Genomic DNA, 17,531 nt, shown 5'->3' with positions numbered 1-17,531 from the left:
ACTGGGATTTGTGGTTTGTTACTGTCCAATTTTTAAATTCTCCTCCATTGTGACTTTATGCCAAGAGACCTAGAACATTGTGATATCAGAGGTAACTCAACCAATCACCACCCATACTCTTCAGCTAATTTAATGAAACAATTTTATTGGTTGTAGAATGGACACTGCACAGATGGTGGATTTACTTGGCCCAGCTGCCACACCTGTGTGACATGGGCAGAGCTGTCCCTTGGGTAGGGTGAATTGGGGCAACCACCCCGGGCCCTGTGCTTTGGGGGAGCCCCCACTTTTCCATAAAATCGGGACTGTCCTGATATTAGCCCTTTGTCCTGTGTCCCGACTGATGTACGATCGAGATGCCATTTGTCTTGCTTTTCAGGTGAGGCGGGAGTGGGCGGGTGAGTGGGGTGAGGAGGTGAACGGGGAGATTAGCGGCAGGCGGGTGAGGAGGTGAGTGGCAGGTGGGTGGGTGGGCAGTGAGGAGGAGAGTGGCAGTTGGTGGGGGTTTGAGGAGGCGAGTGGCGGCTGGGCAGGCGGATGGTGAGGAGACTAGTGAAGAGGCTGATTTGTCCCAAGCCCCACACCCTCCTAGGGATGGCCCTGGACATGGGTTTTCAGCTACTAATATAAATAATCTCACTTACATTCTCCAACCCTAAAGATGGGGGTAAAATCAACACCTCTGAAGGAGAAAACCACTCTTTTCTCAGCTTTACTATGTACTGTAAATCCTGGTCTGATGCTGTTGATTTCATATAAATGAATGTTGCAGTACTGAAGGGAGATTATTTTTCATAGACTGAATGCTTTTGTGCAGGTGTCCAAATAGAACTTAAATTATTGTTATCCTCAGTAGATTATTTATGCATATTTTTGTTCTATCTAAAACCATCCAGAGCGAGAGAGATTTTCTTTAAGTACCTGAACACTGATGGTATTAGGTGATTCTCAGGAGATTCTGTGCCAATGTGAAATCTCTAGTGTTAGTTTAGAAGTTAGTTCCCAGCTTTATAAAACATTAATGTCAGGCTTTTGGGAAATGTTTTGAAATGAATAAAGTCATCTTTCCATGGAGAGATTTTTGAACGATCTCCCAAGACTAGGATTTGAATAGCAGGTGGGGATGAATTGTGACAAAATAAAGTATTTGTAAAGCAGAATGGTTGCTCCACACAAATGTTTTTCAAAGTTCTCAAGGCAGCGCTTCTTCAAAATCGTCAGTCTCTCTCTAAACACAGTAGTCACTCGAGTCATCAAAGAACTAGACTGGATGAAGCACTAGAAAATATTCTACAGGGAACAGCTCTTCATTGGCAGAGGGATGGAATCTAATACAAGTCTTTTCCATCACCAATGTATCTGACTATGATGTTTCAGATTTAAGCCTTGACCGCATAGCTCATTTGTAACTGGTTGAGAAACAATATTCACCTTTCCAGTAACTTCTTCAAGTCTGCAAAACTCAAGTGGTTTCCTTCATTTTTCACAATATATATGAAGACTACATTGAGTGTCACTTCCACATGATCAAGTAAAGCTATTTGGGACAGTATTGCATATGAATTTGCATAATTTTATAGTGCACTGCCATACCCTACAACTAGAGCATGGCTAGTTATTCATTGTTAGGGGATACATTGACTGAGAAAAGGAATATTTTATATTTGATTAAACTGCTGCATGAAGGCAGGTGTTATCCTAGTCTCTGTGGTGCTGTCTGCTTTAGAGTTGAAGTAAATATGCTTTTGTTAAATGCTGAAAAGCAAGAAGTAAAGGTCATGTTTATCATTATGCTGATGTGCTTGTCATGCTTGTAGTTGAGAAATTAAAAAAAGAAAAAAACCTAGTCTGTTAAATCAGAGATGCTATTTTTTACAGCTAAAAGAGATCAGTACATTATTTTTCCAGATAATCCATCAATGCCAGGGTAAGTGAGTTTCCAGAATCCGTAATGTTAATGGTTCAGTGGTATGAGCAGGTATCAAGAGTGTGTGTGTGTTTCTGTGCTGTCATTGTGGTCCAGCATTTTTGTTTCATTGCCTAACACTGAATGAAAGACTTACTGTTATCACATAAGCATTGGTTGGAATCTTCCACAGCCCTTGAATTATACAACTCACTGATTGTCAACACTCTTACTGTCTTTTCATTGCTGAGCTAGAGTTGGAGAAACATTTAGGGGAAAACTTGTGCCTGGTGTTGCACAGCTGTGGGTCTGGGGAAGAGAACTTACAGAATCCCAACTGCCCTTTCTCCCCTGAACTGAACAGTGTGGCTGAATCTCTCCCCAGTGCTGGGAATGGGAACCGGTTAGTACCTCAACCAACCCAGCACATCCTAGAGGAAACGGTCTGTGTTTTTCAAGGATGTGTCCAGCTAGCCAATGTGCCATGCTATGGCCAGCAAAGCCAGGTATTACACAAACAGGGAAAATAGAAAATTGATGATAAGCAGGGGCAATTGCTTATTATTTTAGATATGTACAAATTCTAAACAACCAAGCAAACAAAAGATGTGCCTAACCATACGCCAGATGGCTATGCCAGTGCCACACCTTAAATATAGAATGTTAAAACATCATGAAACACACAATATGAAACCAAATAGAGTTATAAAAGATAGGAAATATACAGTGTAAGGGTACATTTTGCTCGGGTATTCAGGTTAATTCTAGAATACCCTGGCTGCACTTTCTTGCTTTTATTCAATCAGCCCAGACTCTGCCCTATGATACCCATGTACAACTTCCAATCTGAACAGAGGGACCAGCGCACACAAAGAAGGAAAAAAAATTGGCTGTAATTTATTTTGCTAAAGATCCTGAGTTCTGTAATATGTGTAAAGTACAGAATTGGCTGGAAGCTTCTTTGTTTCTACTTTGTGCAGATGCCTCAGTCATCTCTAGTTAATAGTTTTTATAAGAGCAAGGAAGTTCTCTTCCTCCCCAACTTGCTTTCCAAGAAGACAGTAAGCATTTCCACCACATCCACTCCTCCTGTGGCTATCCCTGCTGCTCTTCACAGCTGAGAGGCCTAGAGCTAAGTGTTATTTGCCATTTTAAAAAGATGAGTTAGAAGTTACTCTGCCATGTTGCAATTTAACTTTGTGTGTAACAGACAGAATGGGGCCACACCGGAGTTTCAGTGCTGCCAAGCTATTTTCTAAATGATCTTGCTCTCTGCTAAAGCGTTATCTGTGCTATCCAGGGAAACCATGTTTGCATCATTTCCCAGAATTGTGATTAGAAGCTGCCCACCATTTCAAATGCCTCCAAGGGGCACTTCACTCTTGGATAATCTGGATTCTCCTATTAAGAGTCTATTTTTAATGAGAAGTACTATGCAACTTTTGATTCAGCTTTTTAAATATTAAAGGCAAGTTCTTTTTTAAAAAGCCCACTTTCATCTACAAGGGAAACTTATCATCTGGTGGTGATGAAGGAGAGGGAAGGAAGAGCAGAATGAGTGCAGATGACACTGCAGGGAGGTGGAGGATATAGATAAGGCCATTATCTTCCAGAGAAGCAAGGAAACTTGGGGGGAAAAGTTAAATTCAGGCTGCTTAAAGGAGTAGGGTTTATATTTTGTTTTTGTTTTCAGTTTTTTTTCGGTTATTTTAATTATAAATCTCCTTTAGTGACATAATGATAGGTTTTATTCATTTTTTTAAAAATGTAGCCTGTTGGCTAAGAGTGTGATGTCCTCTTTTAGTGGCTGGTCTATACACAGGATAAAAGCCTGCTTAGAGAACCTCCTAATAGTAGAACCTTCCTTTGCTCAAGTTGTACAGGCCTGTGCTTTGGGGGCCTGAACCAAAGTTCACTGAAGTTGTGAGAGTCTTTTCATTAACTTCTGTGGGCCCATGGATCTGGTTTCTAACAGTGAAGGTCCTAGGTAGGGTTGCCAGGTGTCTGGTTTCCGACCGGAACGTCTTGTCGAAAAGGGACCGTGGCAGCTCCAGTTAGCACCACTAAAAGTCCGGTCAGTGGTGGAGCAGGGCTAAGGCAAGCTCCCTGCGTCTCCCAGAAGCGACTGTCATGTCCTGTTCCTAGCTGCAGGGGTGGCCACTGGGGCTCTGTGTTCTGACCCTGCCCTGAGCACCGTCTCCGCAGCTCCCAATGGCCGGGAACTGCAGCCAATGGGAGATGGGGGGGGGGAGACTCACAGACCCCCCTGGCCCCTCCGCCTAAGAGTCGGACATGCCAGCCACTTCTGGGAGCCACCTGGAATAAGTTCCGCCCAGCCGGAGTCGGCACCCCAAACCCCCTCCCATACCCCAACCCCCTCATTCCTGGTCCCATCCCAGAGCCCACATCCCCAGCTGGAGCCTTCACCCCCTTCCACACCCCAACCTCCTCCTCAAGCCCAGTGAAAATGAATGGGGGTGCGGGAGAACGAGCAATGGAGGGAGGGGGGATGGAGTGAGTGAGGGGTGAGGCCTTGAAGAAGGGGTGGGGCAAGGGTGTTCAGTTTTGTGTGATTAGAAAGTTGGCAACCCTAGTCCTAGGTTCTATGTCCATGAACAATACGTGGATGGGAGTAGCCATTATATTTTAAAAACATAGTATAATCACAATACAGACATTTCAGGCTCTGTGTGTGTTGGGATGGGATATCGCCACTGCCTTTGACCTCATGTCCAACACACCAGAAGTGTAGCAGTATTCCAGTATGATACACAGCCTGTCACGTCCTATTGCTTACATTTATTATTATTAGTAGCATTCCACTCCTGTCTGCCAAAGAGAGACACACACACACACACACACAGGATAGAGCTATGTTTCTTTTTTTTAACTTTAACTTTAACTTTAAAACTTAAATATCTGCCACCCACAAAATTGTGCTTGTTTGATAAAGGCGGCTTTCTTTTTGCAATTTTTTCAGGAGTAACGGTTTTGACAGATTGATTGTATATCTCTTCACATCATGTTCATAACTTCTTTTTAATGGTGGCACTTTAATTGATGTCTTAAGCTCCCTCTGTTTCAGAGTCTCCGAGCCTGAGCTTGAGCCTGAGCATCTACGGTGCAGTTTTATAGCCCCGTGAGCCTGAGTCAGCTGACTTTGTATTTCAGTGTAGACATACACCTAGATGTAAGGGACCTTAGTGTAAATGTTAATTAGTCCTAATGAATCTTGTATGTATAAACAATATTTACAGATTCTGTTTTGTCTGGCATACAGAGAGCAGCAAATCCACAGTAGCAAAAGTTGTGAAAAATTGCATTATATGCTTTTATTTGAGAAGTAGTTATCAAAAAGTTTTGGAAGGGATATATACAATAGAGCTTCAGGGCATAAGACAACCTCTATTTAATGGACATTAGAAACTTTTCCTGTGGGTAGATTTAACATTACCGCCTGCAGTAGTTTCTTGCACCTTTCCCTGAAACATCTAGTACTGACCACTGCTGGACTGAATTTTTTTAATGGAATACTGTTTGTGTGTGTGTGAGAAAGAGAGAGACAGACAGTAACTTAGAGTAATTTATTGTAAATAATTATGTCATAGTTAATTAAAATGAATGCTTCTGAATTTTTAAATTAACATTTTGATTGAGAGGCAAGTAAATCAAACCCACATCTATTTTAAGATAATTTGGATGTGAAACCAGTTTAATGAAATGTTCAGATAATTGACAAATGCAGATTGTATTAAATAAGTAGGATTAAATGGATTGGGTTGTTTTTATGTTTGGATAGTGTAGAAACAAAAGAGATTGAATGTGTTATTTAAATACAGTTTATGATCTAGACTAAACTTTTTGCACCAATAGTATCTTCAAATAATTATTGATTTTGAATCTTAACCTAATAGTGAATATAAGCTTCCCATCATGTGGCCATTGACTTGGTTAAAAGGTTTATCAGATTAAAATAGAACAGTGATAAATAAGCAATAAACCAGATGAAAAAATGTTAACGTATAAACTTATAATAAATATATGAAGAACCCTATCAACTCAGTTTAAAGTCATTCATCTCTGCTGTATTTTCCTCCTACTCTTCCCCCCACAACTGTTCCTCTAAATCTTCTCTCCTCTCTGCCCCTGTATAGTCTTCTCCTTTTCTCGTCTTCACATCTATTTCTGTGTCACTCCATTCCCTTAAAATACCCTTCCCTTTCTTCATTTGTATCTCTCCTTGAAAACTTATACCTTCCATAAAGCCTTTGTGACAATCCACAAAATAGACAATGTAATACAATATTTAAGGCAGGACTCAGAAACAGCTGGTACACAGCTGCACTCTGTACTATCACTTTTCTGAAGCCATGGCCCTGTGCTCCAGAATCTCAACTATCATTTAAAAATAAAAAAGTCAGTCTCTATCTGTTATGGTTGCAATAGATAGAAAACCTAAAAATTGTATGTATGCTTGTACGTATGAGCCTGCAGAGAACCTGTAACAACATTCATCATCTCAGTGAGGGGTTAACTCAGATGGCCAGTGATGCTAATTTTAATGTCAGCATTGTTAATTGTTCCATTCCTCATGTAAGAGAGAAGATGGAGGGGTCACAGATCTGTGTGAATTACTGTGAGGGAGGTCTGATTTTGGTGCCACAAGTGGGTGGGAGATGCCACCACTTATTTTTCACAATCAACAGGAAGCCAAGCCCAGAGAGCCTAGCGGAGCCTATGTGCATGTTGAGCAAGCTGCATCAAGGGAACCAGGTTCCAGGAGCCTAGTGCAGCTCAAAGAGCTGCACAATTGTGTTGTGAACATCTGCACAATCTGTGAGCAGTGTCTCATTTGGGTGATAAGTGGGGGGAACTTATTTTGTGGCTAGAGCTTTGAAAAATACAACTAACTTATCCCCACCACAATCTGACCCCTGGTTTAAGGAAATTGAAATTGACTGCTTAGAGACAAGACCCTCTATGCCACCAGTGTGCCTCATATGTCTGGACTATGTTATCTGTAGCTGATTGGGAGACAATTTCTACTATACAGTACATATAAGGAGTCTTGTAAAGTCAATACGATCAGGATCTGGCCCGTGGACTGCAAGATTGATGGGACAACAATCACATTATCTTTGTGTAGCCCAATTCACATATGTGTAGTCCAGTACATTATAGCAACTGTCAGTAATTTTTTTTTCAGAGTAGCAGCTGTGTTAGTCTGTATCTGCAAAAAGAACAGGAGTTAGTCTCTAAGGTGCCACAAGTACTTCTGTTCTTTTTGTCAATTATAATTTTGTTAACTCAATTGTCAGGAAAAAGTGACATAATTGCTGTTCTTTTATTTTATGTATTATTTATATTATCATAATACCCAGTTAAGATTGGGTTCCCGTTGTGTAGGCACTGTTTAAACATATAGGTCCCTGCCCTGAAGGTTCATAGTCTAATGAAAGACCAAACACAAGTGAGCATGTAAAGGAGCTGTCTCTGGTCTGTTGAGAAAGGTGTAGTAGAGCCATGAGCCCTAAAAGTCCTGCCTTTGTGGTGGATGAACTCAACTAGCTCCCTGCATCCTGGGGCTGCCGCTTCTAAACTATCCTTCTTAGAGAATACTTGGGCCTTCTGAAAGGAAAATTTCCCTTGGAAACATCCATGGAGAACTGGGGGACTGCTGTGGCAACATGTTCACCAAGATCTGGTTCCTGTAGATTTTACAAGCTCTTTCCTATTGCCCCTCATTCTACTGCTAAGTCTTCCCTTCTTGCAGGATGTATTTAGTAGAGCTAGTCAAAACTTGGAATTTCCATGTTGAAAATTGGAACAAAACAAATATTTTAGAAATTTCCCATGATGCAGGTTTTTTTTAAATTGTTTTGGATGTAATTTTATTTTTTGTTTCCTCTCCCCCTCCATTTTCATATTTGTATTATTTTTATATTATTTCATGACTTGTCAGTAGTAGTGCATATTATGCACTGTCATAATGTAACACATTGTAGCTGACATCAGTGTCTTCTTTATGTTGTAATGAAATGACAGTTGACATTCAAACAGGAGACACTTTGGTGTAGACAAGAAGATAAGATATTTCAATCATTATGAAATAGCAGCTGCCCTTAATGATTTCTAAAATAAAATACAATTTCAACTATTGTCATATTATGTCAAGTTATGCACTAGTGCTACTACTGACATGTCATGAAATAATGTAAAAATAATAAAAATACAGTAACAATGAAAAATCCACAAAACAAAATAAAATTTGAAATTTCAAAATTCCTAAATGAAATTGACATTCCGAAACAAATTTTCATTCCAAAATGAAATTTCAAAATTCACTGAAATGAAAATGTTCTTACGTGATTGTTTAATTTCAAAATAACTATGCAGATGATACTAAACTGCTCAAGATAGTTAAGACCAAAGCAGATTGTGAAGAACTTCAAAAAGATCTCACAAAACTAAGTGATTGGGCAACAAAATGGCAAATGAAATTTAATGTGGATAAATGTAAAGTAATGCACGTTGGAAAAAATAACCCCAACTATACATACAACATGATGGTTGCTAATTTAGCTACAACGAGTCAGGAAAAAGATCTTGGAGTTATCGTGGATAGTTCTCTGAAGATGTCCACGCAGTGTGCAGAGGCGGTCAAAAAAGCAAACAGGATGTTAGGAATCATTAAAAAGGGGATAGAGAATAAGACTGAGAATATATTATTGCCCTTATATAAATCCATGGTACGCCCACATCTCGAATACTGTGTACAGATGTGGTCTCCTCACCTCAAAAAAGATATTCTAGCACTAGAAAAGGTTCAGAAAAGAGCAACTAAAATGATTAGGGGTTTAGAGAGGGTCCCATATGAGGAAAGATTAAAGAGGCTAGGACTCTTCAGTTTGAAAAAGAGAAGACTAAGGGGGGACATGATAGAGGTATATAAAATCATGAGTGATGTTGAGAAAGTGGATAAGGAAAAGTTATTTACTTATTCCCATAATACAAGAACTAGGGGTCACCAAATGAAATTAATAGGCAGCAGGTTTAAAACAAATAAAAGGAAGTTCTTCTTCACGCAGTGCACAGTCAACTTGTGGAACTCCTTACCTGAGGAGGTTGTGAAGGCTAGGACTATAACAATGTTTAAAAGGGGACTGGATAAATTCATGGTGGCTAAGTCCATAAATGGCTATTAGCCAGGATGGGTAAGAATGGTGTCCCTAGCCTCTGTTCGTCAGAGGATGGAAATGGATGGCAGGAGAGAGATCACTTGATCATTGCCTGTTAGGTTCACTCCCTCAGGGGCACCTGGCATTGGCCACTGTCGGTAGAAAGATACTGGGCTAGATGGACCTTTGGTCTGACCCGGTATGGCCTTTCTTATGTTCTTAACTGTTTTTTCTTGACAGGATTTTTTTTCAAAAGGCTTTTATTTTGATGACAACAGCATTTGTTTTTTAAAAAAATGTTTTGATGAAAAAATTCTGACCAGCTCTAGAACTTAGTCTAAGGAACCAATGTTTTTTAGTTAAGTTAGTATTAACTGTATCCTGGAACCAAAATTTTAGTGACTTTGACCTGACCTCTAGATTTGTATGAGTAATTTTTTGAATACCTAACTTTGAACACCTCAGAAAAATGAATTTGAGCAAACAAATTGGGTAGTTAGATGGCTGACTAGGGGAATGCTATTTGCATGTGGAAAAAATTGCACTTTTGAAAATGTGTCCAGTGGTATTTAGAGGATGAAGAGAGAGAATCTGATTTGCTTCTGCATTTCCCATTGGAAATTATTGACAGCATTCTCTAACAGGAGCTACTGACCTTCACTGGTTGCACATCTGGATATATTTTATCACTCAGCATGTTTCCACATCAAATCTCTTGTCCAGCTGGAGATACTAAAATACTTTCTCTTTTCTTCTTTTCTGCACATTATTTTTTTGACTTCCAATACAATACTTTAAAAAAAGTAATTGTTGTAAATATCAAGCTAAATAAGAATTAATTCTACTCAAGCTACCCAGAATTTCAACGAGGATAGGTCCATCAATGGCTATTAGCCAGGATGGGTAGGGATGCAAAACCATGCTCTAAAGTGTCTCTAGCCTCTGTTTGCCAGAAGCTGGGAATGGGCGACAGGGGATGGATCACTTGATGATTACCTGTTCTGTTCATTCCCTCTGATGCACCTGGCATTGACCACTGTTGGAAGACAGGATACTGGGCTAGACGGACCATTGGTCTGACCCAGTATAGCCATTCTTACATTCTTAATTAAAGTACATCCCTCTGACCTTGATCATGCATACCTTATGCAACCCAAAATTATATTGATGTCAATGGGAATTTTGGGTGCACAATGAATGCAAATTTGGGTGTCCTTAAGTTATATTTATAGCTTTCATAGACAATTCCTCCCCTTATAAAATTTTCTTCCCTCATTCCCATAATAGTCCTAAAGCTTTAAGCATAGACTTTAAAAAAGGAGTGCCTAGTTTGGCTCTTAAGTCCACATTTAAGCTAAGAGTCCTAATTTTCAAAAATGTTGGGCCACTGACTGTACTTATGAAAATTAGGTCATGTGTTTAAGCACTCAAATATGGACTTAGGAGTAGACCTTGGCAGTTCCAAAAATAAAATAAAATAAAATAAAATAAATTTGGTTCAGGTCAAACCAAATCTGAAAATTCTGAAAAAATTTAGCAAATCAAAACAATCCTCAAAAATGTTTTGTGTTTTTTTTTATTGGGGGAATCAAACAATAGGTTTTGTTCATCCAAGGAGGAGGTGATGGTGGTTCTTGCCTTGTAACTTTCAGCCCAATGGATAGGACTCTCACTTGTGCATGGGAGACCCAGCTTCAGTTCTCCCCTTAGCCTGATGTAGAAAAGGGATCTGAACATATATAAAATACTTGAATACTCATTGGGCCGGAGAAAGAGTGTGAGAATGATTCTATAGTCTGGTGGGTAGGGCATTTACCAGGAAGATGGGAGCTGCAAGTTTAAGTCCCTGCTTTGACTATTTCTACACAGTGGAACAGCTTCAGTTGGAGAGATTGAGAGAGACCTACTTTAGAATATCCTCTAGCCCAGTGGTTATGGCACTCTCCTGCAAAGTAGTTCAAATATCTGCTCCACAGCAGATAGAGGAGGGAGCTGAATCTGCATGTCCTACATCCTGAGTGAATGCCCTAACCACTGGCATAAAAGGAAATGGGTACAACCTCCTCCAGATATTTTGTGAATAGTGTCTAAGCACCACCAAAAAATTTGTCCAAAATATTTCACCCAGCTCAGTTTAGGAGCCTAATTTTAGGCACCCAATAGGCAAATCTTGTCCTTAAATATTAATGAATCTATGTAGAATTGCGTGTTTTGTTAAAAGTAGTTGAAAGATTTTTGTTGGCAGCAATCAGTTACTGTTGAAGATCATTAGAAACTTTCATATTGAGAGTATTCTTGTTAATATTAGTACTGTGAACATGCCAATACTTGTCACAAGCTCCATGACACACAGAAGCATGACATTTGTTCAGAGGAGAATAAATTATGTCTTTACATTCATCCAGCTGAGTATTCTTGTGGTAGAGTCTTTAGTGTGATTAATCACATGGTCATTTCACATTAGAACTGTCAAGAACCTTCTTAGTGCAAGAATAATAAATTAAATGCAGTTTAGTTATTGCTCATGGCTCTCCTGCTGTGAACTCTATTTTTCCCCTTTCCCTTTTCCTTTCCCATTTCTTGGGCTTGTTGCAAATACTTCAAGAGACACATACTGCTGTGGACTTAAATTGGGACACCTCCCTGGACCTCCCAGATGCTAAGGTTTATAAAACCTACAACCAGTAGAAGTATTTCCACATAATTTTAACATCCACTTAAAACAAAAGCCTTTATGCAAATAAACAGCCCCCTGGAAAATCTGAAACCCAAACAATGCAGCACTAAGACCTACAGTGGATTTTCAAAGACACAAGAGGGAGGAAGTAGGCACCCAACCCACGTTGAAAGTCAAAGTCAGTGGAAGTTTTAGGCCTGACTCCCCATTGTGTCTTTCACAATTTCACTCTTGTATATGAAACTGTCTTAAACAAAAGAGATGCTGAATTCATTGGTTTTCATTTTCCAAACTGAGAGAGAGAGAGGCCAGAAAAAAGTAAACAAAAGTTCAGTTGCTTCAATTGCTTATACACATACTTAATTTTAAGCATGAGAAGAGTCCCAATGAAGTCAATACACACTTTGCTGGATTGGGACCAGATAGCCTAATCAGTGATGAATTAATTGAATTTTAAAAATATTTTATGTTTTAATAATATAGAGTATATTAGTAATATTAGAAAATATGTTTTTGCACTGCCAGTGTTAAAGGGTTAAAATAGCATTTTAATTTTATGCGGAGCTATGTTCCAACAGAACAATGAAATCATCAACCAATAAGAAGAACTCTTCATTCTTATCCTCATTTAATAGTTTGCCTCTCTCCTATTTTTGTGTGTGCTAACACTGATGTTTACTGGTGAACATCATGTGGTGAAGCAATTTTGCATTTTATTACTGATGATTTCCAGAGTTTGTCTAGCCAGTTAGTCCAGCTTTTTAAGAATGGCACCTTAAAGTGTACTCCAACTGGAAATTTTCATGATAATATTGGCGTAGGAAATGAATGTTTTGATATCAAGGTGTCAGGTGATCCTATTTGTTATGAAACCGGTAGTCCAGAATGGAACTAAGTGTTATTTCTATAACTTGTGACAGCAACAATTCATCTTATTTACTTGGCCAGCTTTGAAAAAAAGGGTATTCTAGAGGCTCTAATGGAGTGATTAATATATCTGTAGATCAACTTTACTTTGCTGCACTAACTTGGCATCTGTTTCTTAATATATTTTATCCAAATGAATTGGAAGACTACTGCATATATTATACAGCTGCTTTGTCTACAGGAAAAAAAGGGAATAATTTGGTAGCATATTATTAATGTATTTTTGCAGTAGTTTTGTGAAATACAATGAATTGCTGTTTTTATGAGTAAGATTTTTGTCTATTATTTTCCTATGTACTTTTCACAATCCGAGTTCCTTACTGCAGAAAATTATATTGTAATGGAGCAGTAGAACCACTAGAGTTAAGGTTGTGACTAGCTTACTGTTTAACACCTGATTTTTTCTAAGTTTGATAAAGTGCACATGGTTACTCAGATTGTCTTGAAAACTGCTATGCCTCATTGAGATCTACAGTAGGGTTAGAGGTCCAGTGAAGGTTGTCTGTAATGCCTCGTCCTCTTCCAGAATGTTGAGTGAACCTATATTTAAACCTCAAAAAATTCCAGGAAATAATAAGATAAAACAAATTTAGCCCCCTGAAAATTAGGAAATAGAGTTAAAGTATACAACACCTGTGAAGCATAGGAAAAGCCCAAGTATCCAGTAGGAGAGATGAGCTTAGCATGGCAGCAGTTCAGTTTGACTGTATTAGATTAAATAGACCCTTACAATTTCTAGAAGTACAAGAGACTACTATGGTGGTCTGTCCCCAACAGTGTCCTCAAAGAGCTTCCATTCTCTCCTCCAATTCTCTCCCTGGTTATAGAAACATAAGTTTCAGATTTGAATTTGGTGGCTCACTTGGGTCTCTTGAAAGCTCATGGAATCCAAAGGAAACCAAGCTATATACATATCTTTTGGAATTGAAGCCTATCAGACCCTATGGATTGTTAGACTAGATGACCTCCTGAGGTCCCTTCCAACCCATATATTCTATGATTGTTTTTCCACAAGTGAGAAGACATAAGTAAATACAGATGATGATTGATTGACATGGCATCAAAGAAAGGCTTGGACCACAACAATATGCCATAATGCTGCTGGTAGCACTGTGGAGCGGGAAAGAGTTTTGAGGGTAGCTGTGCACATGCTAAATAAAATACTCCAGTTGAGATAGCTTGTATCATTTCAGACTCTCATGTGATCCCCATAGCTTGAGGATTTTACAGAGACTAAGGCCACATGGAAGGTAGATATTTATCTTCAAGACACTTATGTATGTCTACCAGCACAGGCTGGCTACTAAAATGGCAATTCAAGAAAGATTTATGGAATTTTCAAATAGCTTTACTTTGTCTTAGATGTCCCCTATCCATACCTAAATAGGTATGTTCATAGTGACAACTTGTATAAGGGACAGATTTGGGAGCAAGATCTCTGGGCAGTAGCAGGCAAAAAGCTAGTTGAAGACAATCAGAGGGAGGATAACATAGAACACACTTTTTTGACTTAGGCTAAATCTCCCCCGCCTAAATGTTGTTGGTTTTTTTAATTACAAGATAGTTGACTTGCTGTAAACGCCTAGTGGAGATAAGGGCCAGGCAGTTTTTCTTGCATGTACCTAGGTGTGAACGCGCCTAACTAAATCATGGTAAAAACTATAGAACCTTGGCTTCACTAGGATAGTACAGTGAGATAGAAGTTCTCACTGTAAAACCCCCACCTTTTTTGGCAGTGAAGACATACCCTTAGTGTCCGTAACATGCTCTGTGCTGAAAACCAGCCAGTAATGGTGTCTTACCAGAACATGCATTGCTTTTTTGTGGGCTTCTGCTTTTAAATATAAAAATGTATAACAAATATTTATCACTTTAGCTTTATACAGCACTTTATGCACTGAGAGAGAAAGAGAGAGAAGTTCCCTGCTCCAGAGAGCTTACAGGCTAAACACGGCAAGACAAATGCAGGGTGTAGGACAACAGTTCATAAGAGAAAGGAAAGAGAGAGAGAGAGAGAGGGCTTGAAAAGGAAAGCTTGAAGGAGGGAGTTGAAGGAATTGAGAGAGAGGCTCATGGCAAGTGAGGGCAGGGAGACTTCTCATTGACTTTAATTTAGTTATGTGTTTGTTAGTGAGTGGGGGCATGCACAAGGATAGAGAGTAGCTTTAATGCACAGCTGATTCTCTTGATTTACTTGCCAGAGTGCCAGTGAATATACCAGGTTTGTCTGTGTCTCTGAAATGGCATATCATGTGTACCCAAAGAAGAGATCTGTGCGACTCGAAAATGTATGTCTGTCACCAACAGAAGTTTGATTCAGTAAAAGATATTACCCACCCACCTTGTCTCTTTAATATCCTGGGACCAAACGGGCTACAACAACATTGCAAATATCATATGTTTTGATAGCCAAACCATGCATGTATTCTGTTACTTCATAAAGAAAGATCATTATAGGCTGAGGATGGCCCTGTTTTTCCATCACTTTACATATTACACATGTGATCTGTCACACAAAATTCCTTTATTCTCTGAAAAAGTATTTTCTATTTATTTTGATTTAATGTATTACAAGGCACCTATCCCAGGCTCTAGGTGCCCTGGAAGTCATTAGGAACACAATCCATAACAACAAAAATAGTAACGAACTGCACACTAGTGGAAAAGGACAGCTTATCTGCGGATGCTGCTGTCAGAGCGGATTATTTGATTATGCACTGGTTTGCTATTTATTTATCCTATGACTGGTTTGAGTTCAATCCCTAGTTCTCAGTCTGCAAATATTTGCTACACACATTGGCCTTGAACATATAATGAGCACCACACAGACAGAAGACTACACTCACAGGGAACCGCATGGACTTCACGGCAGGACAGGGGTTGTTATTGCTAACTGATTAATCAATCTGGTTTGACTTTTGAGGGCGGGACAGGGGGTTCTTTCTAAATCTGCTGCTGCTGGCAGATCTTGCTATGCTGTGGTTTCCTTATTAGATATACTCCTACAACTTCCTATAAGCAGTTTCCTAATCTTGGTCTTATTCACCAGTGCTTTGGTGCACACATTGTTTGTTTTTTACTATTAGCCGAGAACTAGGATGAGATGTCTGTATAACTATCTATTTTGCTGCTAGAATTTTTTTAGTATTTTCTTACATTATATTTTTTCTTTGCCGCCAATGCTGGAAGCAATAATGATGTAAGGGGGCACTTGTGGGGGCGGTCCACAAGATGATGTTATTTACAGGAATAGGGTATTATCTGTTTGAACACTTGAAGCCCTCTAATGGTGCTCACACTGGTTTATGTAAAGCTGGTTGAAAAATTTTCTTTGGAACAGTTGAAAAATGCACCGTATTTAATTCAAGTGAAATGTTTTGTGGGACTGTGTCAATCTGGTGTCATATTTTGCTGTAAATTGTTTCAATAGTGTGATTTTGAGTCATTTTGTTTGGACTTTTATATTACATTAAAGTATTAATTTAATATTATACTTATATGTGGTGTATTTAATACTGTGTATATAAATATTAACATATTAAATACAATATAATATAAGTCAAAATAAGTTGAAACCACACTTAAAACAAAATATTTCAATACTATCTTCAGGGGTATCAAACTCCTTAATATGGTGGGCCTGACCCTGCCACTTGGTGTGGGTCACCTTAATCAAAAGTTATTAAAATAGAAATGGATAAAGATAAACCACGTGGGTAATTACTTACATTGATTTAGATTTTAGTGACTGCTCCTGCTGCTCCCCGATACCTGGTATCTCTTAGTGCTCCTAAGCAAACGCCATTTCCCTTCACTTGGACACATACCAGCTTCTGTCAGATGTAAGTCTCGCCAAAGCCTCTTAAACGTGATCAAGTGGTCCTACACCTGTGTGCGAGGTTTGCTGGATTGTGGTGCTGGAGTCTGGATGACAGCAGTGTGATTTGTAGTGTGCACCAGTGTGTTGCACGCTAACTGCCCCGAGTAAAGCTTGATGGTACACGCTAATTGTTCCTTAGCTTGCATTGATTGTTATGGTTTGTAACAGGACTACGTCAGTGCATACTAGCAGGGTCTACATGGGAGAGTTGTAATGCAGACTCCGGGGTCATATAGACAAGTTCGAAGATTCATGGGATGTCCAAAGGCTGAATGGAACTGTTCTATGGGCTGGATCCAGCCCACAGGCCATACATTTGACGCCTCTCTTCTAAATGAATGTTTTTTCAGTTTTTATTTTGAGGGAAATTTAAAAATTTCAGCTTTTTGTTCTGATTTGGAACTATTTTTTTTCTGTAGTTTCAGAATTTCCTGCAGAACAGAAATTCCAGTCCTTGACCAGCTCTGTTTTCACATTTGCCAGAAATCAGTCAAAACAGCACTATGTATATAGAAAGGCCTTGCATATTTGTGTGTAGTTAGTAAACCCAGCTGTGCCTATGTGGTTTCTTTGTGTTCTTGTTGTCAAGGAAAGAGGAAAAGATGCAACAGCTGTGCATAGGAGAGTTTTGGCAGCTGGGTCATGGGCTGGAAGGGAAAAGATTGTTCCTTCTTGCATCCCTTACTTTGCCAATCAATGCCTGTCAGGATTTATGCAGATTTGACTTTATGCATTGGCCCAATGCAGACTTTTTGAGAAACAGGATAAAGTGTCAAGATGTGACAGGCCAAGTGCTTTTTAGGTGCATACACACTCAGCCAAAACTGCGAGCAATTTCACTTGCTCAACTGGCAGACAAATCCTTCTGGTGACCAACCCGGGGCTTATTGTGTAGTAACTCTACAAAAACTGGAACAAAACATTGTAAAGGCAATGGAACAAATCCTGAAAATAGCAATATTC

The 17,531-nt window shown here is 39.2% G+C and overlaps 1 protein-coding gene across 6 annotated transcripts in view; it reads left to right on the top strand.

Annotated features, from left to right (window-relative positions):
* Positions 1-17,531, top strand: part of OCA2 (OCA2 melanosomal transmembrane protein) — a 290,480-nt gene that overhangs the window by 241,656 nt on the left and 31,293 nt on the right. The window contains exon 23 of one of the 6 annotated variants that reach the window (XM_039499891.1): positions 13,704-13,759. The exons of the other annotated variants lie outside the window; for them this stretch is intronic. Coding sequence (XP_039355825.1) covers positions 13,704-13,716 — 13 coding nt within the window. The 3' untranslated portion in view covers positions 13,717-13,759. Of the gene's footprint in view, positions 1-13,703; positions 13,760-17,531 lie in introns of those variants that run through there. 6 annotated transcript variants of the gene reach the window in all.

The sequence above is a fragment of the Mauremys reevesii genome, linkage group 1 (genome assembly GCF_016161935.1).
Source record: "Mauremys reevesii isolate NIE-2019 linkage group 1, ASM1616193v1, whole genome shotgun sequence".
In the NCBI taxonomy this organism is placed as follows: domain Eukaryota; kingdom Metazoa; phylum Chordata; order Testudines; family Geoemydidae; genus Mauremys; species Mauremys reevesii.
This window is presented reverse-complemented; position numbering and strand designations above follow the sequence as displayed.